Source organism: Fomitopsis serialis, assembly GCF_022376445.1.
Source record: "Fomitopsis serialis strain Sig1Antser10 chromosome Unknown B0H18scaffold_212, whole genome shotgun sequence".
Taxonomy (NCBI): Eukaryota; Fungi; Basidiomycota; class Agaricomycetes; order Polyporales; family Fomitopsidaceae; genus Fomitopsis; species Fomitopsis serialis.
The window spans coordinates 27,702-53,942 of NW_025955172.1; the positions used below are offsets into that span (position 1 = coordinate 27,702).

At 56.7% G+C, this 26,241-nt stretch overlaps 7 protein-coding genes across 7 annotated transcripts; 6 read left to right on the top strand and 1 right to left on the bottom strand.

Moving 5' to 3' along the window:
- Positions 1-740: 740 nt before the first annotated feature.
- B0H18DRAFT_226066 (uncharacterized protein) lies at positions 741-1,424 on the top strand. The gene is made up of 3 exons (XM_048037207.1): positions 741-761; positions 821-975; positions 1,025-1,424. Exons 2-3 carry the CDS (start codon positions 899-901, stop codon positions 1,395-1,397), a joined length of 450 nt encoding a protein of 149 aa, XP_047885697.1. The 5' UTR covers positions 741-761; positions 821-898; the 3' UTR covers positions 1,398-1,424.
- A 618-nt stretch (positions 1,425-2,042) lies between these two features.
- B0H18DRAFT_1126712 (uncharacterized protein) lies at positions 2,043-4,387 on the top strand (the record flags this gene model as incomplete). Its single annotated transcript, XM_048035204.1, has 6 exons — positions 2,043-2,323; positions 3,519-3,645; positions 3,724-3,878; positions 3,935-4,025; positions 4,091-4,243; positions 4,277-4,387. 6 exons carry the CDS (start codon positions 2,043-2,045, stop codon positions 4,385-4,387), a joined length of 918 nt encoding a protein of 305 aa, XP_047885698.1.
- Positions 4,388-5,991: 1,604 nt separating this feature from the next.
- Positions 5,992-6,552, top strand: B0H18DRAFT_1126713 (uncharacterized protein; the record flags this gene model as incomplete). Its single annotated transcript, XM_048035205.1, has 2 exons — positions 5,992-6,068; positions 6,120-6,552. The coding sequence occupies 2 exons, from the start codon at positions 5,992-5,994 to the stop codon at positions 6,550-6,552; spliced, it is 510 nt and encodes a 169-aa protein (XP_047885699.1).
- Positions 6,553-12,146: 5,594 nt separating this feature from the next.
- On the top strand, positions 12,147-12,857 carry B0H18DRAFT_1126714 (uncharacterized protein; the record flags this gene model as incomplete). Its single annotated transcript, XM_048035206.1, has 2 exons — positions 12,147-12,223; positions 12,275-12,857. The coding sequence occupies 2 exons, from the start codon at positions 12,147-12,149 to the stop codon at positions 12,855-12,857; spliced, it is 660 nt and encodes a 219-aa protein (XP_047885700.1).
- A 3,023-nt stretch (positions 12,858-15,880) lies between these two features.
- On the bottom strand, positions 15,881-16,428 carry B0H18DRAFT_1051408 (uncharacterized protein). Its single transcript, XM_048030957.1, has one exon. The coding sequence runs from the start codon at positions 16,245-16,247 to the stop codon at positions 15,939-15,941; it is 309 nt and encodes a 102-aa protein (XP_047885701.1). The 5' UTR covers positions 16,248-16,428; the 3' UTR covers positions 15,881-15,938.
- Positions 16,429-16,834: 406 nt separating this feature from the next.
- On the top strand, positions 16,835-18,087 carry B0H18DRAFT_889120 (uncharacterized protein; the record flags this gene model as incomplete). Its single annotated transcript, XM_048041261.1, has 2 exons — positions 16,835-17,603; positions 17,687-18,087. 2 exons carry the CDS (start codon positions 16,835-16,837, stop codon positions 18,085-18,087), a joined length of 1,170 nt encoding a protein of 389 aa, XP_047885702.1.
- A 6,218-nt stretch (positions 18,088-24,305) lies between these two features.
- Positions 24,306-25,993, top strand: B0H18DRAFT_1051421 (uncharacterized protein). The gene is made up of 4 exons (XM_048030958.1): positions 24,306-24,333; positions 24,490-24,817; positions 24,867-25,754; positions 25,827-25,993. The coding sequence occupies exons 2-3, from the start codon at positions 24,763-24,765 to the stop codon at positions 25,724-25,726; spliced, it is 915 nt and encodes a 304-aa protein (XP_047885703.1). The 5' UTR covers positions 24,306-24,333; positions 24,490-24,762; the 3' UTR covers positions 25,727-25,754; positions 25,827-25,993.
- Positions 25,994-26,241: the final 248 nt, after the last annotated feature.

Consider the following 26,241-nt stretch of genomic DNA (forward strand, 5'->3'; position numbering starts at 1 on the left):
TGAGTCGATCTGTACTGGCTTTCACTGTGGGCGCCATGCATTATCATAACCGACACTCGGTCTGTTGGAGCAGACGAGGACGTCCTTAGATCGCTCGTATTACGTGACTATCGGAGGACTTGGACCGCCTCGCACGCCAGTGTACTTACGTCTTGCGCGAGGCTTCGCATCCATTGTTGCTTCAACACAGCGAAAAGGTCCGTCCACCCTGAGGTGACACAACAATCCCTCCAGCAGCGGCAATGCAGCCAGTACTAGGCAGGTCATGTGAGATCAAGACCGCTTCGTACTCTATGCATGCCATCGACCTGCAGCTGACAGCAGCTTTGGAGCCGATCTCTGTCTCAGTGTCTGGTCTCTTCTGCATAGCATCTCCTCGGCTACCGTAGATGAATGTATGCTTCACTACTGCAATAGCATACTGAGCGACGGGCTGACGTCATTCTCCAGTCTATGTCCCCGATGCTTGGTGCCCGCAGTGGCTAGTCCAGTTATCGTCGCGTCTCGCCAGTCTGCTCCCTTCGGTAGCAGCAGGCCTCTCATACTCGACGACGAACAAATGGTGCACATGCACCAGGCGGCGCGTACTGCCACCACGCGACGATCTGTCAAGCCTGTCAAAAGCTGTCAAGCACAGTGATGCGATCTTCTGGGATCCCGAGTCCGTGCATACTCACGCGCACGTATAAAGGAAGAGGGATGCCTGCCGTATCCCTCGGCTCCTCTTCTCCTTTCGAGCCCACCGAGTAGGTTGCCGGCAAGTGAGTGTTCAGCGACGGTGGTCAATTGAATGTTATATTTACCCCTTGCACTTCTCCAGCCCCGCTCTCTTTTTTGACGACTCACGTCCCTTCCACCGAAGGTCTTCGTAACGACCCCCGAGCATACAAGACCCATCATGCGTTACTCTACGATCGCCTCTGCTGTCCTTTTGGCGGCGACGACAGCTCCCGCGCTCGCGTACCCGGTCACTACGTGAGCCTCTCGTTATTTATTCTTATGTCGTATTGACCATCAATAACAGTCGCGCAACCGAGGATGCCTCCATAGTTGAGCGCGAGCTCCAAGACGCACTGGTGGAGCGCGGCTACTACGACGACCTCGTCTCTCGAGACCTTGAGGCGCGTGGTGGCGGCCCTTCAAAGAGTGATAAGGCGCACGCCGCGTCGATAGCTCGGATGAGGAAGGAGCATCAGGACCGGATGCGTCAGAATCCCGGCTTCATTCGGGATCCGCCGAGCGCAATTTGGACCGCGTCTAGGGAGGGTACGCCTCTGCAACATCCGCGGCCGTACCGCCCGGCGCAGAAAGCCGAATTCCTTCCCAAGAAACCCCGGGAGTACGACTTCAACGGCGAGCTGTTCGAGCGCGGCTTCGAGATAGACGAGCTTGACTGAGCGGACGTATAAACATGATCATGGGGCTGATATGTATTTCTGGTTATTGTGCGCATCGTGTACATTGTTGCGTACCACTGGCAATACCAATCAAACGTGAAGACTCTGTCATACGTGCTTGGGAATCTGAGGACCGGAGGGGTGTTGCTAATGCACGTAATGACATTGTGCAAGCGAAATGTTTCGAGCAGTATAGCCGAGTGGCAGTAAACATGAGCGCTTGAGCATGAGGCTGGACGAAGGATGAGGACGACTTAATTCCTCCCGATCCTCTTGGATGCGATTGGCTACGAATTTCGACGCCTCTATGGCGCGGGATTTGCCCACGAGCAGATGCAGTCACACTACTAGTACAGCTATACTTCGACTCCCCCGCGCAAGGCGCACCGAGCGGCAACTCCATCACTATGCCGCGTACATTCGGTTGTAGACAAGGGGCACCGAAGCCTATACCGGGCCGTCGTCGCCAGCCATAGCAGCGAGGCCTTAGTGGCCACGTTCAGTGTCACAACGATCGTCCATCCAATGGAGCTATAGAGCGCATATGTGTTAGTCCTGACAAGCCACTATGCGGAGTGCGCTCACTCACGTCATTCCTCAGCTCGGGGACTCGTACGCACATGCAGAGCCTTTCGGTACCAGAATATGGCAACCGAAGAAGGCCCGTCAACAACTTACCACCGAAGACGCTACCAGCAACAGGCCTTCGCCGGGGCCGTCAAGCTCTCGAGGGCCGACTCTCGATGGGGCCACTCAAGTAATCAGCGGGTCAACACTGGCCCTCAACAGATCGAACGGCTCACCCGTGAGGTGCTCGCGCACACGGACGACGTCTCGAAGTTGAAGTCGAGCACTGGCAGCCGCCAATACTTCGCAAGGACGGGCAGGCTGACCATCGGTTATGAGCCTGCTGCTCCCACTCGGATGTACGCGGGAATCATTCGACAGCACCTGCCTGCAAGTAAATCCCGGCAGAGCGGTCTACGGGAAGAGAAGGACGTACCAGGCTATAGCAGGGTGTTGCATAAATGGCGTGCGAGGTTCAGAGAGGAGGTTGATACTAAATAATGGTAACGTGTGAAGGGAACGCCAAGTAAATAACAAAGAGAGGGTCAAGGCCTGCGTCGAGCGATGACCGCCTCCAAGCCACAAGCAGCCTGAGGACGACATGACAGCCTGAGGGCGGGCCGGTAGTGGGCGAAGAGAAGTTAATAGTATGCGGTGTCTGTGGGTGGGCAGCAGTGCGAGAACGGTATTTATATACTGAGCGGCGTTGAACGCATAGTTCCGGAGAGGGAGGGAAAACAAGGAGCTAGGAGACGGGGAGACATGTATTATATGGAACTCACCGGCGCCTGAGCCTGAGGCCAATAAGTACGGGAGTCCAAGCTCGCTGCATTTCCGACTGCCAACTCAGCTGTGTACCGGGGATTGCGCACATAGTCTAGGCGTGTAATGTCAGCAGCTTATATTGTCCAATACTGCGTGAAAGTCCGACAAGATGTGGCGGGACAGCGAGCAAGGGCTCGGGGATGGACGACGGCGACGCGAAGGATGCCAGATCGGGGGGCGATCTCTCAGCCACAGACGCGTAAGCGCGCTGCATTTGAGCCGGTTGCAGCGGTCACGAGCTGGCGTACGTACTGTGCGTACCGTCACTACGCTGTGCCCATTCCTGCCGCAATAGCATGAACATTGGTTCCATGACCGGGTCAGAGAAGCGCTCCCGCCGTTCAATCCACTCTCACCCGTCATTCCGCAATGATGAGATCGGGGCGCGATCTCTGAGCACTGACCACGGACGCGTCCTGAGCGCGCCGAGCGAGACTGACTACTCTCCTCGCAAAACGCGTAATACAACAAGGATATCCGGAACCCGAACTTCGAGTCAAGCCGCGACATACGTTGCGTCCCCAGTACGTCGTATCTTTCCGCCAGCTCATGGTTTCAAGTTCATGACTATTGTACTAGGTCGTGATTCAACGCCGATATACGTCCAGGGCTTCATCGTGACCGCTCGCACCTCAGCCCATTCATATGCATACGATGTACGCAACGTTCAATCTGGCGACTTGAAGGTGCTCTCCGTACGGACTACTAAGTAGAATAACGAGGACTCAGGGACGTCACCGGCGGCATCAACTACCACACCGTCACGGTCCTCAAGGCTCTGCTGCGACGATCCACCGCCGTCCACCGCCGTCTCAGAGCATTCAAACTGATCCCTAACGCTCTCCGGTACTCATTTGTATGTGAGGCTGCGTCGCTGCGATCATCACCCCAGAGACTATTTACGGCACTGCGTGATGTGTGCTGCAACTGCTAGGTCGTCGCTAGGATTGACGTGGGGAACTCGAGGACGAAGGAGCGCGCCACTGAGCTTGTCGTCAATGCGGTCAATGGTCAATGGCTTCCGCGCTCTCGAACCGGTACACACATGTTCATCCCGCGCTACGTAGCCGGCCAGCCAAAGCATTACAGGTATGTATGATTGTTTTGGGAATGCTCAAATTCCCTGTTGATACCGCTGTTTGCAGCGCCGAAGAACTTGTAGGCGAAGTGCTGGACATTCTACAGAAACAACACGGCATCAAGCGCGAGGGAAGAGGACCTTTGGATCCGGACAAAGTGAGCCTCACAAATGACACACCTCCAACCCTCTTCTTACGACCGTTCTTCACTCCCCAGGTTAGCCTAGCTCGGTGGGCAAGACCGCTCCAAACCGCTCCCCTACAATAATCCCCACCCGGATTCCCACCTCCGTCGATAACTCGCTTCAGAACCTGCACACGACTCACCTCGACAGCCCCCTCCCGCACTCGACACTCTCGCGCCTGGCCGACACCGTGAGCGCGTGACATGCGCTCGTCACGCTGCAGAACACGGGCACCATGTGCAGGGTTGGGACGAGCAACACGTACGAAGTGCGCGTGCTCGAGCAGCTCGAGCGGAAGATCGGACGCTGCGTGCAATTCGTGCAGAACCAGTAGATCGAGCGCGTGGGATAGGGAGGTGTCGCGATACTATCGCGAGCGCAGGATCCAGAACCAGTGAGTATGTGTCGAGCTAGTGCGAGTATCCGGGTCGCTGGACGCCGCCCAGAGAGTTGTCGATCGTTCCTCTCCGAACTCATCGTCGCTTCGATACATCATTCTGGACCCTCTTCGGCACCCGCCTCGCCCAATCCCGTGGTTCCAATTCAACCCAGTATCTACAGGAGTCCAGGACACGGATGATGACTGTTGCGTAGTGAAACAAAACTGCCACGGATCCCGCCTTTGTGAGTATATCGACGTCGCGTGCAGCACGATATACTCACTGCTGACGTGATGTCCGGCTGCTACTGTCTGGCACCATTCATCTTCTCGGAGCCACCTCAGGAACACGGTACACATACGCAGGCTGCAACGCGGCCTCTGCATGCAAGCATCCACAGTAGCGATACAAAACGCGCGAAACTGGACGCTGTTTGATACGAATGTTTTTAGTCAGAGCGATTGCTCCTTCTCGCACTTCCTGTTAACTTACTAGGATGCCGACTAGCTAAGTAGATCCCCAAGTCCAGCACAGGTAAACGCCTGCCGCTTATTCAGAACCGCCGTGGTCTAGGGCAAAAACTATGGCTGATGGGGCTTGGCCAGAACACTGTTGCCTACGCGATGAGAGGTACGTCACCGTTATCCGAGGACTCGCTCCTCGTGTGTCGTCTGTAGTCAGCGTATGCGGCACAGAGACGATGCCGATGCCGATGCCTTTCACTGTGGGCGATATGTATCAGACAACCGACGCCCGGTCAATAGTAGGTCCGTCTACCCACCGTCGTAAATAGTAAGGTGGTCTGGCACATCTAGCACCAGTTTCTGTCAAGCATTTTTGCGGCATCGCTATTTCATGTTGGTGGCTGTACGGTGGGGGTGGGTCTCCTAGGGTGATCGACTTATTGCCAAACATGGATGTAATTGCGATGGAATCTCCCATCATGATCATCAAAGCTCGACTAACTTACCGTGGATGATTCAGTACTTGCTCTCACCACTGCAACAGTATAGAGCGACGCTGACGTCATTCTCCAGTCTAGCATCCTCGATGTTTTGCGCTGGCGGTGGCTAGTAGTCGAGTGCTCATTTGACCGTAAAACCTGCCAGTCTGCTCTCCTCTGCAGCAGCACGCCACTTGTACTCGAAGACGCGTAAGTGGCTCACATATGCACCAGGGTGCGGCGCAAGATTTCTGATTCCATGATCCGCCACCATTCGACGGTCTGTCAAGCCTGTCAAAGGCTGTCAACTTGAAGCAAGTCAAGAGCTCAAGCACGCTGGCGATGCCAGTGCACGGCGATCTTCTGGGATCCCGAGTTCGTGCATACCAGCGTATAAAGGGCTCGAAGGGATGTCTACCGTATTCCTCAGTCCCTCTTCTCCCTTCGAAGTTCGAAGCCACCGAGTAGGTTGCCGGCAAGTAAGTGTTCAACGATGGTGGTAGCCTGTTTGAATGTTGCACTGACCCTTGCACCGCTCCAGCCTCGCTCGTTTTTTTTGACTCACGTCCCTTCCACCAAAATCCTTCGTAACGACCCTTGTTGATTCACGACATAATGCGTTACTCTACACTCGCGTCTGCCGTCATTTTGGCGGCGGCAACTGCTCCCGCGCTCGCTCACCCAGTCACCACGTGAGCCCCTTCCTTATTATTCCTATGTCATAGCTGACCATGCAATAACAGTCGAGCGACCGAGGACGCCTCCGTGGTTGAGCGTGAGCTCCAAGACGGACTGGTGGAGCGCGGCTACTACGACGAGATAGTCGAGCGTGATCTAGAAGCACGCAGGCAGCCCCCTCGTCCTCCTCGTCCCCCTACCCCGCCCCCGCCCCGCCCCAGGCCTTGGGCACCCCCTCGTCCTCCTACTCCTTACTACCCGCGACCCCGAAGCGACTACTACTATATGGTTGCGCGTGACCTGGAGGCACGCAGGCAGCCCCCTCGTCCCCCTCGTCCCCCTACCCCTCCCCCGCCCCGGCCCAGGCCTTGGGCGCCCCCTCGTCCTCCTACCCCTTACTACCCGCGACCCCGGAGCGACACTGAGTGGTTTGCCCGGGAGTACGACGTCGACGGCGAGCTGTTCGAGCGCGGCTTCGAGATAGACGAGCTTGACTAAGCGGACATCTTATCATTATCATGGGACTCATAGATGTGCCTCTGCTTGCTGTACGCATCGTGTTCGCCATATCAATAATATGTAACGTGAAGACTCAGTCATGCGCGCTTGGAAATTTGAGCACCAGTCGAGTGTTGCTATTAATGCATGTAATGCCATTATGCGAGCCAAATGAATCGCGCACTAACGATATATAGCCGAGTGGCAGTAATCATATACATGGAGCTGGCCGAAGGATGGGAACGACGAAATGGATCGAGCCTTCTCCTGGATCCGATGGCCACAGGTTGCGACGTGTCGGTGGAGCGGGATCTGCCTGTCCCAACCCAATCCTCCACGAACAGGCACAGTCACACGACCGCTACGTTTCGCGCGAGAGGACTCCCCCGCGCAAGGCGCAGCAGTCGAATGGCCACCCCATCCACTCATCACTATGCCGCGCGCAATGTCGGCCGTAATCATGGGACATTGGGAATCCATACGTGGCCCTCGTCACAGGCGACAGCGGCGAAGCCTAGACAGCTCCGTGTGCGTACGGGTTGTTGAAAGCCAGTCATGAATGGAGTACTCTCGGAGTGGCTCCAGCGCGAGTCGGTCCTCGGTAGTTTGACGACGATCGGCCGTTGCTGCTAGCGTCTTCGGTGGTAAGCTGGTGACGGACGTTCTTCGGCTGGACGTTCAATGACGCTGAGCGGGTACGAATCCGCGATTTGAGGAACGACGTAAGTGGGCGCGCTCATCAGAGCCGGCCAGGGACTGACGCATGCGCTTGCTGCTCTGACTCAGATGTACGCGGCCGTGGTATGTCGGTCTACAGCAACCGCAAGTCAATCCCGGCAGAGCGGTCTACGGGAAGCGACTCATAGGACGTACCAATGTGAGGGCGTTGCGCAGATGGTGTACGATTTCCAGAGAGGAGCCTCGATATGGCACTACGCACGCTACCCGGCATGAATACCAGCTCGCGAGGTTGTGTGAAAGGTGGTTAGGAGGAATGGTGACGCCTGTCGGGAGCGCCACACGCGTGCCGGAGAGAGGGTCAAGGGCCGCGCCGCGCTGCGACTGCCCCCGAGTCGGAAGCGGGACAGCATGGCAAAGGCTGCGGAAAGAGAGTAGTGGAGAGGGGATATGCAGTTTCTGTGGGTGAGTAGCGGTGTAGGTTGGGTATTTATACGCTGGGGGACGTTGGGCGCACAATGCAGGCGCGAGAGGAACAACAAAATGAGTGGCGATTATCTGGGCAATGCTTGCCTCACATGGACGCGCCCTAAGTGAAAAAAGTGGTGAACGCGTGTTACGTATAAACTGGGAGACGCGGCCAAATGGATCATAGTGGAACACACCGCCATGCCAGCATGGTCCCAGCTCGCATCCCCTGCCAAGCCAGCTGCGTACTAGGGATCGCGCATATAGTCAAGGGATGTATTGTCAGCGACTCCAGTATCTTGGACGATGGCTAATGCGAGAAACCCGACAAGACGTGGTGTGACAGCGAGCGAGGGCTAGAGTCTAAGATGGACGACGACAACCAACACGAATATCAGCCACAACCGAAAAGGGACACGATCGGGGAAGCGATCTCTCAGCCACAGACGCGTCGACCGGGCGTCGACAACGCGCTGGCCAGTGCACTCCGAGTCGGTGACAGCGGTGAGCCATACGTACGCACCATAACATCCGTCTCATTCTTGCCGCGATAGCATAGACACTCGCTCCATCAACTGCCAAGTAGCTCTCCCGGCGTTCATCCCGCTCGCAGTCGTCGACCCGCAGACTCAGCGCAGTGCAACTATCGAAGCGCCTCGCGACTCACATGCCCATCGGAGGAGAACTCTCCCGGAGGGACCATGCAACTCGGGAGACCCTGCTTCTCCACGTCGTCCTAGTGAATCCTCTGGCGGAGAGGCCTGCACAGGCTGGCCCCCATCCCGCCAGGTCCTATTGCAATGTTTGTCTGCCGTGCCATCCCCGAGGAGCATGCGCGAGTGACAGAGATCCCAGAACCTCGTGAGAGTCCAGGTCAGAAGCGGTACGTCCGCATGTCCTCGCTAGTGTCCTCGGTGGGTGACGTGGATATAGCTATACAAATTTAATGCGTCGCGCTCGGGGTCTGTTGTACCGGGGATGCAGCGATGGATCGTCATCCGCGCGAGTCGCGGGTGAATAGTGAAGCTCCAGCGTCCGTTTTGCGGAGGGGGCGCGCGGTGGGTGCGGGGCGTACTTGTATGGGTGTGGCTTTTTATGGCCACTAACTCCGCTTGTTGAGGCTGGGAAGGGTCATTCGGGCGCGTCTTCGGTGACGTGACTGCGGGAGTCTGCGCAAGGGAACACGTCGTGAGTCACTGAATTTTCCATACGGGGCTTAACGAGGGTGAGGACACTCACGTACGAGAGTAGCGCCACCGACGCTTCGCTGGGTCATCAGAAACCCCCGTAGTGCGTAATGCGCGGAATCAAAGTCTGCGCGAAGGGCGCGGAGGTCGCTCTGCAGAGTGGTTAGGAGGAATGGTGACGTGCGGGAGGAACGCCGCCTGGGGTGCGGCAAGTCGATGGGCGACGGGCGGTCGCATGATGGTGGATATGCTCAGCGAGGTGAACTCAGTCGAAGTGCGAAGGTGTGTGGGGAAACGATAGAGAGCGAGGCCGTATTTATACGTTTAGCGCGCCACGCAGGGGCCAGAGAACAAGGACGCTTGGCAACCTGGACCACAGGTCGCTACCTCTAAGCGTCACATTCGGCGCGCCACTTGTCAAAGCGTACGCCACTTCTGCCTCCTGGATCCGTAACAATGACACAACTGCATTCCATTTTCGGACGAACAATCGTGGACGTGGCGCATTAGATCTCGCCGCGTATGGCCCTAGGGACGATCACTGGTCAACGTGAGTTTCGCTACCACAGCAAACACTCTTCAGTCTTTGTACGTCCAGTTCGAACATCCTCCGTGCAGCTGCGAACTCAAATAGCCGAAGTTGAGCAGTCGGTTGACCCCTATGATGATTAGCGCAGTCGGACTGACAATGCCACGTAGTGTCGCAGGCCCTGACAACCGAAGGCGATCCAATCCAGATCAGGTCGTCGCCCCACAAAGCCACCCGTTGTCACCATATCGCGCTTTGGCCCGAGGAACAATGCCCACGGGCCTCCAGCTCAGGTATAAATACCCTGGACGCTCCCACTGAGCTTACATCTCATATACACAGCTCGACGATGCCACGCCTCCGACAACCGCACCTCTCCATCATGCCCCCGTTACCATTCCTCCTACACCAACAGGCAACGACCACCTCAACGAGAGCGCAAGAGGTAAGGGCCTCCTCCGCCACGGACGTGCTCTCACCGTTACGCCCTCGAATTCGTACGTTCCCTTCCCCAGTCCCCATGATCCTCAAGCCTGACCCAACGCTCCGTCCCACAGGCCCCCGAATGCCCGCGTAGCGACCGGCCACGGCCCCACCTCCGGCTGCGCGCGGACCGAAAATGCGCGAAACGAGCGCGCGCCGTAAGCGACAAGGGTCGGGAGGTTGACATGCACCTGCAGCCGACGTTCATCGCGGCCGCGCGGCCGTGCGAGCAGATGTGCGTAGATGGGTCGTAGACCATCGGGGATCCTCCCGAGCCCGACCCCGCATCCTTCCAGGCATCCGCACGTGCCGCGGCACGATCCTTCGATGGTCCTGTGCACTCCATTCTTGCGATGGTGGCAGGGTGCGTGTTCGCTCTGTGGAGGACTAAGATTGCGCAGCTTGAGGTAAGCTTCGGTCGTACTCGATCGAGAGGTTCTCACTGACGCGGCGCCGGTTCGAAGGGAGCCACAGGTGCTACGCACCGGTGCAGTCGCACAGCGGCATTCAAACAGGGGTGCGAAGACCATGGTGGTGAAGGCTGCCCTATCCCTTCCATCTATTTCATTCCTCGCATGCGAGGGTCGCTCGACCTGATGCGCGTCGGGCGCGCATAGTCCGTCGGGCATCCCCGTAGCTGGAACTCCCGCCCATTTCAGGCATCCGGGCGATCTGCGACACGCCCGTCGATGTCGGTTGATATTCGTTTCTGCGATGGTGGCACGGCCGGCGGGTTCGCGGACTCAAAACATGCAGCTTGAGGTAAGCTTTGGACGTACTCGGCTGGCCGATGCTCGGCTGATGCGGCGACGCTCGGAAGGCCAAGGGTGCTGCGCAACAGTGCAGTCACACCGTGTGATGCAAACGGAGTTACAATGGCGCGGGCGAATGGCTACCCCCGCTGGGATGCTTCTGGAGCGGGACAGTCGTCTTGCTCGTGAGCACTTCCAGCTGAGAGTGGCCTGCAACTCGACAGTCGTTCGCGGTTTGCAATTGTCGAACGGGGTGTTGCGTCCGGCGGCGAGCCCTCAGTGATCCTTCCACTTCAGTTACCAACATCGTCCGCGACATTTGTTACACTGCACCCAAGTACGCGTTTAACTTCGGCAGTCGTATCATCTTTGCTATCCTCTCTCTGTAAATGTACTAGGAATACGAGCTTACAATTAATCAGTCGTTGCCGTAGCAGGCGACGTGCCAGTGGCCGAGGCGAATGGCAGAAAGCGCCGGCGACGCGTCTGTGGCCGAGGAGATCCTTGCCCGATCGGTGACTCACCGTCTGTCCGTCATCTTCTTCCACGACCATTTGCCTCTGTCGATGGTGTCTCCTCGGCTCTGCACGTAACCAGCCACTGGCAAGGACGCTCACGAGCCTTACATCAAGGTGATACACATATGCATGTAGCTTCCGCGACGGTCATCGTGGCCCTTGTCAGGTCACACTAGCACTGTTGGTGAGGCGATGAGAGGTACGTCACCCCCCGTCCATCCTACCGTGCCTCGCCTGAGACGACTGCAGCAGACTGCATCAAGCTACGTCTCTACCAAGCCTTTGCGGCACCGTTTTCTGATCGTTATATATCCCAGTATATCCTGCACAGTCGTGATACGGTGGCTGTGCAGTGGGTGGTGATCGACAGATCGCCAAAGGTGAAGGTGATTGCGATGCAATCTCCGCATCACGGCACAGCGACGCCGACGTCATTCCCCAGTCTACATCCCCGATGCTTTGTGCCGGCAGTGGCTAGTCGAGTTATCGTCCCGCCAGTCTGCAGCAGCAGGCCACTCATACTCGACGACGAGTGAATGGCTCACGTGCACCAGGCTGCGGCGCAAGTTGGAGCGCCACCATGCGATGCAAGTCGAAGCGTCTGCGCCACCATCAGGAAGCGACGATCTGTCAAGCCTGTCAAAGCCTGTCAACTTGAAGCCAAAAACTGTCAAGCACGATGATCCGAGCGGGTGAAAAATTGAATAAACGGCACAAGACAAGCTTGTCTTCGCTGCTGTTATTCCAAGTCCGGAAATGCTGGCGTATAAAGGGAGAGCTGCGCCTCACAGATCCCTCAGCTCTTCTTCTCCTTCGAGCCCACCGAGTAGGTTGCCGGCAGGTGAGTGTTCCGCGACAACGGTAGTTCGAATGTGCACTTACCCCTTGACCCCCTCCAGCCTCGCTCTTTTTTTTCTTTGACGACTCACGTTCCTTCCACCGAAGTCCATCGTAACGACCCCAGTGCATACACGACATCATGCGTTACTCTACACTCGCCTCCGCTGTCCTTTTGGCGGCGGCAGCTGCTCCCGCGCTCGCTCACCCGGTCACCATGTGAGCCCCTCGCTGTTGATTCTTATGTCATAGCTGACCATACAATAACAGTCGCGCGACCGAGGATGCCTCCATAGTTGAGCGTGAACTCCAAGATGAACTGGTGGAGCGCGGCTACTATGACGACCTCGTCTCTCGGGACCTGCAGGCACGCAAAGACTCTGCCCGTGGGCCTACGCATCTCGCCGGGATGATAAAGAAGGATGCGGCGAATCTGCACCGCCAACGTCCCGACGTGAATTCGCCGAGCGGGTCAGCTCGACACGCCTATTCTGGGTCTCATCCGTCTCATTCGCATCCCAACCGCGTCCGGAGCGACGACGAGATAGTCGAGCGTGCCCTGCCCGGACGCAAGGGGCCTGTGCGGCAGACTGGTCCTCCTCCCCTCCATCCGGGCCCTGACCCTCGTCCGCGACCCCGAAGCGACTACTACGACATAGTCGCGCGTGACCTGGAGGCACGCAGGCAGCCCCCTCGTCCCCCTCGTCCCGTTACCCCTCCCCTCCCGCGCCCAGGCCTTGGGCGCCCCCTCGTCCCGCTACTCCTTACTACCCGCGACCCCGGGGCGACAATGAGTGGTTTGCCCGGGAGTACGACGTCGACGGCGAGCTGTTCGAGCGCGGTTTTGAGATAGATGAGCTTGACTGAGCGGACGTACGAGCATGATCGTGGAGCTGTTCCGATGTATTTCGCGCCTGTTGTACGCATCGTGTACATTCGAGTTGCGTACCACTTGTAATGTGAAGCGTAACGTGATGACTCACTGACGTGTGCTTGGTATTTTGAGGATCAGTTGAGTGTTGCTCATGCATGTAACGCCATGATTTTATAAGCCAGCATCTCGAGCAGTCGGAGTGTTTTGAATATGGAGCTGGTGGGAGGATGAGGACGTCGCGAGTGGCTACAGACTGATTACAGGCCGCGGCGCATCTGCTAGGGCTGTAGCGTGCCTGGATTCAGTGTACGTCATGCGCATCCATCAGTCTCTAGAGGTCGCTGACTTGTTATCCAATGTCTAGTGACGCATCCACGAACTGCTATCCGAGTCGCTGAGGTGATGAGAGGTGCGTCCCGCTCTGTGCGCCCCTGCTCTCGAGTCGGCTGTTAACATACATCCCGCAGACCAGAGACCTTTCGTATGTCGTCTGGGGCCCATTAAAGCCACACGGTGTCGACGGCGATTCATGGCCAAATTCCTCTCGGACAAGGACGAAATCGACCTCCTCCGGGTCGGAGGCTTGATCTTTCTCGTCGATGTGGCCACCGTTCCATGGACTCGACGATGCAACGCGGGTAGAACGGGAGGCTCTGAGAACTTGTCACGTACCAGACGACTAGCGATACAAGAACTCCGTGGTCTGCCTGTATGCTTTGATACGACACGGCCGCGAGCGTTCCATCCACACTGCGCACGACAAGAGTCGTGGCCACGCGCCTCGGAGCCTCTCACGATGGTCAAGTCCACGCTGCCCGACACAGTGGGCGCATCTGTGTGCCCATACTGATCGAAGTTCGAGGGTGATTGAAATTTGATGGGATGCCAGTGTAGTCACATCATCATCTAGGACACTACAGATTCTACCGCTATGGCGCCTTCGCCGCGTACCCGGCGGACCCTTTGACCTCCGACGACATTGTCGTATCCGCTCTCAAGGCGTCCGCGCGCAAGTCAATAATCTGTCTCCGTGTTCCGCACGTGTTCATGTCGTTGTGTCTTCCAGACTCGGACATCGTCGTGGACCACTGCTTGGGCCGTCCCACCTTCGAGAAGGTTGTACTCAGTACGTGTCTATGTTATGGGAGGACGCAGATTGGTCGTCTATGCGCTGAGCGAGCGAGGACGGAAGGTAGCATGCTGATCATGAGCGGAGGCTTCTGCGCGATACAACTGTCTCTTCTAATCTTGGACTGTCTCGAAGCAACCGTGTCAACATCCCGGAATGACGATCGTGCTGATGGGCCCATTTGTGATCATCAGTTTCTTCTGCTGCCGCCTTCGTGCGTACACAACAGTAACACAAGGCTAGCACTGCAATAGCTGATCTAATCATTGTATCCGGCTCAAGACCGCGAGTCCGTAGGCGAATGGTTATCATCACGATCAGGGGATCATAGACAGTAGTACTAAGAGGATCATCAGTCGCGATAGGAGGGATCAAGGGCCACGTCCGAGTGTATATCGTTACCTTTGTACTAGTACGCGAGGGCCTCGAATATCATGCTACCGTATGTCCCCGCTCCTTCGGAATCGGAATATGCGCGATCCAGCCAAGGTCTCTTCCTCATCGTGTCCTTTTACCGTGAGCACGCCCTAGGCACTGCCTTCTCGAGGGATGAGACGGCGGTTGTTCAGGCTTCCTGAAGGACACGACGATCTCAGAACATGAGGAGCATGAAGACAGCTACAGACGCACTTGGGAATGTAAGCCATCATGGCGTCAATCAATGCTGCGACGCTCCGTCCGTTCCTGTACTGCGTATACTGTCCGCTGCGATAGATCCGTAGTGTCTTAGACGAGAACCAACTGTTATCATCCAAGAACTTGCAAGTCTCGAGTGTTAAAGCTACGTACGGGAAGCGCTCGATACCGTTCGCCTTGCAGGCTTCTGACTCCGGAGCATCGTCACAGTTGATTCTTTGCAAACTTCGCAGAGCCCTGGAGATTTGTCGCGACCCTCTCATAGTTGGGAGCCAAAATCTGGCAAAATCGACACCTGAGCACAGATTAGAAGAGTCAGAGGATGTCCTCGCGCAGAGTGATTCACATACCATGGGGCGAAGAACACGACCATGATCAATGGCTCGTGTTTGACGAACGGAATCAAGGTTGGCTGCAGTCAGAGTGATAACATCCGAAGCCTCGGCGGCGGAAAGAAAAAGCAAAAAGCGCGCCGAGAGGGACAAAAGGACTGAATCGCATGGTGTAGGTGTTGAAAGCAGAGGACAAAGGTAGACCTCCGTATCCCCATAGGTATGTATGTCGATGTCTGTCCAGCAGATCGATACGCCAGTGAGTGGTCCTTGGAATGGCGCAGCTGAGATATGACTGCAGTTTATGTGAGTATGTATGCGTGTATGTCACCTTTAACGCGCCCACATACCTCAGCACCATATCGTTATCTATCCAAGGCCTGCAGGCTTCGGGTGTCAGAGTATGATAGCTTCATCTCGAACATCATCCGCCACGGCGTAGGGACTCGGGGCAAAGTCGGTAAGCGCCCGGTCTGTTGTCTGAACACGATTCTGAGCGCCGTCAATCTCAATTTGACGTACCAGTAGTGAGTGCCGCGACGGTCGCTCGGCATCGCGGAAGCGCACTGATGCTAAGATTGTCGAAACACATCGACGCAACTCGGCATCAAGCCACCCAATTCAACGGAAGATGCTGAGACGGTGAAGAGCCTGTGGCCGGCAAGGTAGCATGGTTGACTATCGGATCAAACATTCCGCCTTTCCTGTCTGCGAGACGCTAGGACTTATCGTAAGAAGCAAGGGTAAACCAGTGAGCTATGCTCGTGGTCAAATGAACACTTCGGCGCAGAGAATGAGATGCAGGAAACAGCGCTGCACGGTAAAAGCCAATAACGGCTGTTATGTCATTCTCTGGTAGTGCTCTCAACCAACCTGCATGTATGCGTGCTACAACACTACCGTCGCCCGCTTCCGCCGTTCACTGTCGAACACATAACAGCCTCGCAGGACTTGTTGCTCGAGCTACTGGAGGAAACACGCGAACTGTCGACGCACGTCAATCAAGAGAGCAACCAAGACTGTCTTTGAGCATCGGTACTCCGAATAGTTCAGCCAGTAGAATCGGCCCTGCGAGAGGATGAACGCTGCAAGATACGACGACGCGAACGCAATTGGCTCGTTAAGAATCAGGTGTAAGTTTGGCACAGCCACAAACGCGTCGCCGTCGTGCAGCGTCGTGCTCGCTGCCCAGATGCAGTGTCCGAAGCAAACCCAAATGATACGTGTGAAGACCACCCGCACTCGCCGCCCTCGAGCCTGCCCGATGCTCATTTTAATGCGAGTACGCGCTCCAAGGCTCGGGCACAGTGCGCACGATCGGGATTGGGGGTGAACGAGACGTAATACGAGGCGCGCGATACAGAAGCTCCCGAATTGTACTGTCGCGAACGCGAGACGGACACGGTGCGAGCACTCACTCGCCAGTCCACTCGCATGTCATCCAGCATGCATGCTTTCTCCGCGCCCTCACTCACACGAAGCACTGCACGCCCTTGGAGGCGCCCTTCAATTTTGCGCGGCTGCATGACTTCACGCCGTTCTCGGGGACTATCAGCGTGCAGTAGATTCTGGAGGACGTCGCCGCGGGGAGATCGACTGGGCCATAAGGAAGGTCGTGATTTGCAGGACGGCGTGTGGCTAATAAAAGGGAGCTCGGTGGGAGCTCAGGGAGTCGTGTATACGGCAGTCGATGCGAGACGACTCGGGACTCGATCCATTGGTAGGTCAGCATGACTGGAGGAGGAGGAGGAGGAGGAGATTTACGTGAAGGACTGCGGAACGACCGCATAAGACCATACAACGGTCCTTTCCCACACTCAGAAACTACACTGATGTGCCTTCTTACTGTAGATCGCGTCATGGTCTCCTACTACCACGACGACACTGTGAACGATGGCCCTCTCCTCCCCGTCGAGCTGTGTGAACATATTCTCGACTTCGTCTGGCCCGATCGCATAACCCTTCTCTCCTGTGCACTCGTTTGTCGAGCGTGGCTCCCGCGCGGTCGCCTCAATCTGCTCCACCAAGTCCGCCTTCGCGACAGGACGCAGGCATGGTCCCTCTCCAGTTTCCTCTCTCGACACGCCGTCTGCTGCTCATCCGTACGGGTGCTTCAAATATCGCCCCGCTACTCAGGGTGGACCCTCACGCGCGCCTTCCCGCTCCTTTTTGTTGGCAAACTCTCGCACGTCGAGCACATCCGCCTCGAGAACCGCTGTGGCTTCAACTTCTTCGCCCAGCCGCGGTCTCTGACCGCGCTCGGTCAGTTTGTTTCCGTGAGGAAGTTGGAAATCAGAGGCTATATGCTCCCGTCGCTGCACTCGTTTGGCCGCCTCATAACGGCCCTACCCAACATAACCACTCTGATTTGCCGGACCATCCGGTGGTCCACGGTGGATTACTCGCCCGAGTCCTTCAGGCCTGTCTCCGCACGCCTAAAGCTCACCACCATGGCCATGTCGGACATTAGATGGTATGATGAGTTGGTCGACATGCTCGCTGACATCGTCGATCTGAGGTCCTTGCCCACCCTGAACATTCAATCCGTCCAGATGCAGGAGCTACAGCCAGTGAACAGACTAATCGATGCGGTTGGTTCCGCGCTCCGGCATCTCGTCCTAAGCCCCAGTCCTACGTCTTGACCGGCCAGGAATGCCAGTGCGTACACAATATATTCTGGGTCTCATTCACCGTTGATCTCCGGGACAAAGGTGCATTTCCTACACTCACCAGTAACGTCAATCTACGAACTCTCCGTCTGCATTTCCATGACCGAGGCGAATGGATCGTCCCCATGCTCTCCCAGCTCGCGTCTGAACCGCGGCCTTTCTTGGCACTGAGGATCTCGAACCAGGAGATCTTGGACGAAGAGAGTCTGCGTCTACTGCGACTAGATCGTCTTGCCAAGATCGTTGCGCAGCATCGTTTGAACCCCTGGGAACTCGTCTTCTGTCACAAGCGGTCCATATTTGGCGTAGACGAGTATCATGCAGAAGTGCGACGGTGCTTACCAGACGCGGCAGCCCGTGGACTTCTGCGCATCGAACCGAGTGAGTTTGTCTGCATTGTACGACCTCATGTACGTGAGTCGACTCACTCCCGCGATAGGTGATGCTCCTTGGTGGGAGACCTGGGCTTTCTCCTTGACCACGTACTGTCGAGCACTGAGATGTAACAAGGTCGGGCAGACTCGCCAGCAAGTAGGCCGTACAGGTGTTGGCACGGCGCGAGTAAGCGCGTGGATGGTTTGTAAAATACAATGATGAAGCGTCGACATCAGTCGACCAATTCTTCGACACATCCCCTGGCGACCTCCACATACAGGCACAATCACACGACCGCTACGCGTTGCACGAGAGAACTCTCCCGTCGACGACGCACCAGTCGAATGGATGTCCTAACCCTCGCTAGGTGGTGCGAGAAGCCAACGGGCTCGCGACCCGCCCATGAGCTGCTACCGCGCGTGTGAGCACCTCACGACCATTACACGTTGAGGGGGTCGTCGAAAGGATCCTGGATGTCTTCGGTGCCAGTCCATCCTTGATGGATACCGGTGATTGAAGCATCCGCAGGGATCCTCGACATCATCCCTAAGTTAGCATGGCCAGAGCGAGCTCGCCAGCGGAGCTCAGCGTGTTCTGAAACAGCCCGCGTTGAGTCGCCACGTCCGCTAGACGCTACTGTCGGCTTGCGTACACATGGTGCAATGGAACCATGCGACCATGCTCGCGTCTGCAGCAACTGTATATAAGTCTCGCATAGCCAGACAGCGACGGGGGACTTACGACCAGGGGAGTGCTGCAGTGCCTGTGCCCTCTCGCGCAGTGATACGAGGCCATCGGCCCACCTGAGATCGAAATCAGGCTGGACCGACGCTCATCGAAGCGCAGGTGCGGGCGTGAGTCCCGGGCTACCGCTTGCGCTCCGATGCGCCGTATGCGTTGGTCCTCGTAATACGCCATGGCGAGTTTTGGTGTGCAGAAGCAGGGATTGCAGTCCGCATTATCGCAAGAAGACTTTGCGATGTCCTAGATCTGCCGCTCAGGGCTGTATCCTGTCGGCGGACATCAGCAGACCGAGCAATGCGAATGCGAATGCAGTAACTACCTGTTCTCCGCCGACTCGGGGGCATAGCTCCGGGAAAGGCATTCTGCTGGCCGACATCCAATCGCCGGTATGTTCGGCCTTGGCGCAGTGCGTAAACGTGGCCTAGAGCCGGTAGCCGAAGTGGGGAGCGGAATCCAACCCGCTGCAAATCTGAAGCAACGTCCAGTTGAGGTCCGCGGTTAGCTCACTGATGATCGCCGCGATCGTGCGCGAGTGCTCCCACCTTACTGCGCCGGCATGGAAGAGTGGCTACACCCGTGTCTTCGATGTTCGAGGTCTTCTGTATCCTCGTCTGAGTCGAGATGTGGCTCCGAAATGATTCGGACCCCCCAGGGTATCTCGCGCGGATGGCAGGTTCGTCGTTACAGTGTACGAGTGCACGCGACATGGATGTGCCGACGGCCAGGGTATGCGTTCGAAGGGCACACCTGTACTGAGGTCCGCAGAAGAGTTGTCGGTCCATGACGAGCACTCTCCGCTGCGATAAGTGGCGATGGGGTATAAGGTCAGCCCACAGCTGTCTTTGGGCGAAGAAGGACGGCGTCTGCCGACTTCATCGCAAGCTCTACAGCGGCCTGCTGCGAGACCTGTCAGAGACAAGCGAGGGAGTGATGTTCGTATGACCCACCTGTCCGGAACGTGTACCGGAGCCCTGGTTTTGGCCATTCGCCGATCCACCACCAGGGGGACGACGAGCATTGGTCGGGAGACTTCGCCACTGACTCTTTTGTTTTCTTAGGCACCCCTTTTCGTCAAGGGAGTAAGGGTGCGCATCGACTATATCGTATTCAGTCGGTTGTTAGTTACGAGGTTACGACCACGACCGACAAAAACAGACACTTTGTTCTGCGAGCGTGCTGATTATCTCTTTGACCGTCGTCATGCCGATCGCTCTCGAATCCATGCTGTAGTCGGCAAGTTGAGGGGTCTGGATGCGACGGGATGACTGGGGGCGGCAGAGAGGGTACACAGGAGCATCTGGATAATCGAGCATTCAATAATGAGACGCAAAGCACCCGATTTCCGAACACTCACCATGACTGATAGACGATGCAAATGAGCCATAGAGGTAGGCCTCGGGCGACGATCGGGCCAGGTAAGAAATCCCGCGTGTCAGTGAACGCGGACTGCCGGTGCTTGTACCATAGGTCATTCAAGGTAAAAGAGCCGTCCTACGGGTTGCCGCGTCCACCTTTGGGCCGCCCGAGTCCTTGAGGCCCTCACTACCAGCTTGCAGTGAGTGCAAGTTAGCATGTGAGTAACGGATGTCTAGTCAGTCAGTACTCACTGAAGACGTCCCTGAATATCCCGCCCACGCCCCGCTGAGATATAATGGTCCCATGCATGTTGTTCCTCAAGATTGAACGAGACCCCGCGAAGCATCAGCGCCGCTCCAGGGTTGGCCCGAGTCCCTAATGCGATCACCAGTGCGTCAGTACATGGTCAAACGGGGATGTAGGGTACTCACGGGTGTACGAAACGTGGCTGCGCGCAAGTCTCAGACAGTCTTTCAGGTCTCCTCAGGCTCCCCGTCGCTCGCCGGTGTCATCAACGCCTCCTAGACGGGATGATTGCGCAAAAAATTGCAGCCTCTTGGGAGATACGGTGCCGGGCTCAGTTTGCTCCGCGAGCGGGCCTTTCTTTCAAGACAGGTTGCCTGAGGAGCTTCCATCACCGCCTCCTTGTGTCGACGGCCGGTGAGCCCGTCGAGGGATTGAGCGCTGGCGTATGTGGCGGTTAGGAGGAATGGTATCGCGCGCAGACAGCGCCACGACGCAGAAGCAAGAGGAGGAGGCTCCGTCAATAGACGACAGAGCAAGTGAGGCGACATGTTGGGTGGCTCAAGAGTGGGGAGGCGGCTTTGATGAGAGGAAATGGAGAGCGGTGGAGGGGGTATTTATACCTGAAGTAGGAACACGCAAGTTAACTAGAGACAAAGGTCTCTAATGGAGGAAGTGGACATCGTCAAAACAATGCATGGTACGTACAAGTCATTATCTGGCGAGGTCGCATGTCGCGATCGACTTCATGCATTATTGCTGTGACACTGGATGTCTTTCAGTAGACATTGGTCGACGAGAATGCTCACCATTGGCCACGTAGCCGCGGCGTTACTCGCGTACTTATTGAAGCGCATTGTCTGCCGTGGTCCGGGTGAGCGATAGGGTCAGTCAGGATGTCGTCGCAACAGTGTCCGTGCCAACTTGAATGAGCGGCGCGTCGTTGGTGACTTTTCATCCTGTCAGGAAACGCATACAGAGGTGACATAACGGCGATGAAAAGTTTATAAGAGGTCTCAGCGAAATATGCACCAGTACTTGCACAAGTTGAGTGACTTGGAAGAGAAGGTCGACTTTGCGGGCGTCAGCCAGATTGCTGCCCGATGTTCCCGCCACAGACGCGTCGTCCTCCATCGCCGCTCACAAGTGCTTACGCGTCGACGAGCACGAGCAGCCAGCTCATCACTACCATTCACGGGTCCTCAACCATTCAACACAGCTGGAGCGCACCTCGCGGTTCACATGCCTATCGTGGGAGGACTCTCTTGTAGGGACCATGCAAGTCCGAGTCTGAAGACCGTTTGCAAGACCGAACGCCGTGAGTCAACGAGGGAGGCCTTTTATCATCTGCCGTAGTCCCGCTCAGTACCATTCTGAAGACTGGAGCTGCAAGACATGCCCCATCAGTACATACCCAATGATTTCTCCACGCCGGTTGGGCCTTTCAGATCGTGTGAGTACGTCTAGCCTTTTCGTGATGAGACTGCAGAAGAAACTCACCTGTCTTGTTCGCGTCTTGAATTTCTTGCCAATCCTTTGCAGAGGGAACGTTCGTATTTGAGACGAAGGCGGAGGAAAGAGCTACTCACTCGGGGTTTGCTGATGCTGACAATGCCCCCTTCGCAGTCTGACTACCAAGCCCAATCGCCAGCCTCGCTGCGCGTGGCTGGCTTTCTCCGCGTTGCATATCAAAGATCTGGTGGTGAGTGCTGGTAGTGGACTCCATGCAGTTTCGACGGGCCGTGTACGTGCACGACGCAGCTCTAGTGGTTTACATCGCGTGAGTATGGTGCTGAGAGAAGACGGACGAGACTGCATACTCACATACACATCGTGCCAGTAACGCCTCCGCTGTCTTGTGGCGTCAGAAACCCCTGTGACCAGATCAGATCGTCGTCGCTGCGGTAGTCGCGGGTAGTGCTCCGTGGAGTGGTTAGGAAGATTGGTGCCGTGCGGGACAAAAGCCTATGGGCATTCGGGTAGTCGGCGAAGGACGTGCTGCCAACGTGCTGCCGCATGATTTGTATCGACGCAATGGGGGTACGATCGATCCACAACATCGAGCTATCGCGTGTAGCGTTTCTGTCTTTGTGCGCGGGAGGTGTTCAGGGTCAAGGCTACATAGCAACGGAGGCCACAGGTAGTCGTATTCAGGTACGTCATATGTCAAAGCGTTTGCTATTCTCATCTCGTGGTTCCTAGAAAGCGCATAGCATGGATGTTCCGTCAGCCTTTCGAGTTGGAATACAACATCGTGAATTGCGAAAAGCTTACGCACTGTCGACGGTCCATGTTGGGGCGTCCGGCTCTTCGCTCTTCAATTGAGATGAGGACGACCGATCAAAGCACCAGACTCATGATGCTCAGGAACGTGTTAGAAGTGGCCCATCTAGATCGCCGTACCACAAAGCCACATACATAGTCGTCGCCCACGCGACGCCGCCTCAGGAACAATAGACTACGCGATCAGCACCAGGTATAAATACCCTGCGCTGCCTCGGTTAGTCCGTCAAACTCAGCGACACCCTCCGATGCATCCCTTCAGACTAGGACTACTGCCCCGCTCCTTCGCACCGTTACCATTCCTCCTAAACCAGCCATCTACCTCCCACTGACAGGAAAACGACTGGTCAGCGGTGCTAGCTGACAGGTGTTCAGGTCGCCAACACCTCCCCGCACTCGTGAGCCTATCTTGGGTCCTGACTTGCACGGCCTCGGGCCTAACGTCTCCTCCCACCTGTAGCTTGGCATACTGACTGGATCGACTGCCCATAGTCCACGCAGCTACGATGCAACCGCCCTGCGCCGCGTTGCAAAGTCCGCCAGGTGTCTGGCCAAGGAGGATCGGCGAGTTGGAACGAACCCACCCCGCCCGGCCACCTTCCGCGCGGCGACGCCTCCTACGCCTCATGAGACCCAGGTCGTCCGGGTCAACGGATATACAAGGGAACGTGCATCGATACAATCCAGCCTCCTCGCGCCAACGAGGACGTCTTCGATGGATGTGGCCGTCGCGCCTTAGTCCGGGGATAGGCCCCCGGTTCTCACTCACCGACGTGACGCCACGCTCTCGCCAACAGCCGGCGCGACCTGGCGCGACAGGCCGTTGGACCGACTGTATACGAAGATGCAGGCCCGGTTCCCGTCTCTCTGCCTCCGATGTATAATCCTGAGTGGAACAGCAGCTCTGCGAGGGACTCGTGAATAACGCGCCAGCATGGCGACCGGACATATGCCTGAGAGCCACCAGTACACGCTGCAAGACTACATCCATCAGTGAGTTCCGTTACATGCATGAAACTCAAGGCTCGCTGACAGAGCAACGTCCGGAAAGGCCTCGAACGAGTCGCCAAAACCGGCTCCACAGTCGCGGTGGTGCGAGATGGCGTAGTGCGAACTGCGCGATCTCTGCGACGACAACGAGGGTCATCCTTCGCTGGAACACTGCTGAAGCAAGACAGTCGTCTTGCTCATGGGTGCGCTGCCAGCCGAGGGTGGTCCACGCGTTGTTGTGACCGCGCAAGTCATCGAATTCAACGATGTCTTCAGTGTGGGATGGCGATCAAGCACTGAACGACGCCATTGACTGGGACGTGTATTCTCTCGAGCAAGTGCGTACAACATAAGCATTGCATACTTATAAGAGGTACTAGGCTGCTTCGATTTGCGCGTAGTACTGGAAGCCATGAGGACAGTTACGCGAAGGGAGCACAGCTAGTACCTTGCGCACTGTCTTGTACGAAGGACCAGTTGAGTCACCGCCCAATTCTTCACTATGTCACACGTCGGCTGAGTCGCATCGTAGGCAACTTGAAGTAGCCTTGGGACTCGAGAAATCTGCGTTGGCACGTACCTGTGGATCTCGCCGACTGAATACCAGACGGCGGGTCGAACCGCCACACAGATCTGGGCAGCCACAGACAGGCATTGCCCCAGTAATACTAGACGAGGGCCTTTGCGCTACATGGAGAAAAGTTCGGAGACAGCAAGGCATCGAAGCATGTTTACATCAAGGCATTTCGTCGCCAGGATGCTGTACTCTCAGCAACAAGGGGTACGCAAGTACAAGGACGGTCCGGCTGACAGCAGCAGTGTATTTGTGCCACCCAACGAATTCGAAACAGGCGGCTACGTACACGGTACCTGCTGGAAGAGTACAGCAACAAGCTTCCGTGTGCCTTGTATTCTCAGTTACGTAGTCTACCCTTCTGATAAGTGGTCAACCGTTGAACAACGGGCACTGCAGTGCACTGCTCCATGGGAGACGCGTATCGGGAAACCGCCCGCGCGTCACATCCGACATAAGTATGGAGGTTCGCATTCAGCTGCCGAGACATTACAACGCAACTTTCTTCGCCATCCACGACGCCGACCCTAGACCGGCCGCTGCATAGCAAGTCATGGCCGAGGTCAACCAGCACCCCGATGTCGTCGCACCGCCAGACTACACCATAGGTACGAGGATCATATAACACGCACTATTGTCTGACAACTTCAATCCCAGTCGAAGTTAACATACCAGATGGGCCATACGCAACCCTATCATTCGACCGCATCGAGACGGATCCAATGAACGGGGCCCGCTCATGCCCGATCCACTCAGCCCACTCAGCAGACCCGTTCAACGACGCCTGCTCATGCCCGCGTCGCGGAACATACCACGTCCAGGACCCATTCCGGGAGTCCGACTCGGACAGTGGAGAGGAAACACCCGCGACGGAGTCCTGTCAGCGCGAGCCCGTCGCAGCTAGACTCTTGGACCTCCATGCTCGCATTATCCACGGCGCCTTCTCCGGACTTCTATACCTGATACTGTGCGTTGCGTATACGTCGATGACTACCTTCATCGGCTGGAGGACCATGACCGTCATGGTCGAGCCAAACGAGTCCTCCGCGTGCGTCTTGGAGATCTTCTCCGCGGCGACAGCCGGCACCATCATCCTCGCGGTCATGTCACTCTACGTCTGGATGATCGCAAGGCTACTCTTGAAGGAGATTCAGAAACTGCTGGATCATGGAATCGATCCTTTTGCAAGAAAGGCGCCGAGGTGGTGGGGGGAGCCGCGGACCGGGACACTCCTTCCTGCGCCGCCTCAGCGGATACAGCGTCATGATTGGGCGCAATACCCCGCGCGTCCAGACTACATGGCGTTGGTATTGTTGCTGAGCGGCTTGTGTGGTCCCGCATTGGGCCTGTCGCTGCCGTTCGAGGGACGGAACGCGCCAGAGGGGATGCCGACTACGAAGGACGCGCTGGCGTGGGGCGCATTCGGAACGGCGATCAGTCTCGCGCTGTTCGTTATGGTAGCCATTATGGTGACGGCTCTGAGCGTCCTTAGGCAGAAGATACGGTACCGGGTGTAGGGAGATGTTCCTAGGAGGTAGTGGGAGTCTGCAGGTAGGTTTGTGACGGACGTTTGGTTGAATGTGGGCCTGGAATGACAGAAAGCAGCGACGGACTTACGTTTCGGAATACATGTTGTCAACATTCGCGTACTCAAGGCATCAGTGTTGGTGAAGCCCTCTGCGCGACTGGCCTCCAGGTCGTCGAACACGCCAGTGTTCGCCATATCCACTGTAAACCCGCATAGCCTCTAAGCCACGAGTCGGAAGCCTCCCAGTATCAGTGCCGGGCCTAGTAAGGAGACAAGAATTCAATTTGGCAGAGTGGCCGGTATGTTGTTGGCTCAATTGAATCGGCGGCGGCGAACTTCATGCTGGTAGCGTGACGGTATGTAAGTAGGGGGACCGGGGACGAATGCTCGAATCGGGTTTGGGATCTGGCCGCCACAAGCGCGTCCAGTGACGGTCCCGAGCCAGACTAAGCTTGGACACGACGGCAGCCCACACGGGCCGCACGCTGCACATCGTACGCACAT

Coding starts and splice junctions, on each gene's coding strand:
- B0H18DRAFT_1051408 (XM_048030957.1), bottom strand. CDS start 16,247: ATGAGCATCGGGCAGGCTCGAGGGCGGCGAGTGCGGGTGGTCTTCACA.
- B0H18DRAFT_226066 (XM_048037207.1), top strand. CDS start 899: ATGCGTTACTCTACGATCGCCTCTGCTGTCCTTTTGGCGGCGACGACA. Junction 976..1,024: donor CTCGCGTACCCGGTCACTAC/GTGAGCCTCTCG, acceptor CATCAATAACAG/TCGCGCAACCGAGGATGCCT.
- B0H18DRAFT_1051421 (XM_048030958.1), top strand. CDS start 24,763: ATGGCCGAGGTCAACCAGCACCCCGATGTCGTCGCACCGCCAGACTAC. Junction 24,818..24,866: donor ACCGCCAGACTACACCATAG/GTACGAGGATCA, acceptor CTTCAATCCCAG/TCGAAGTTAACATACCAGAT.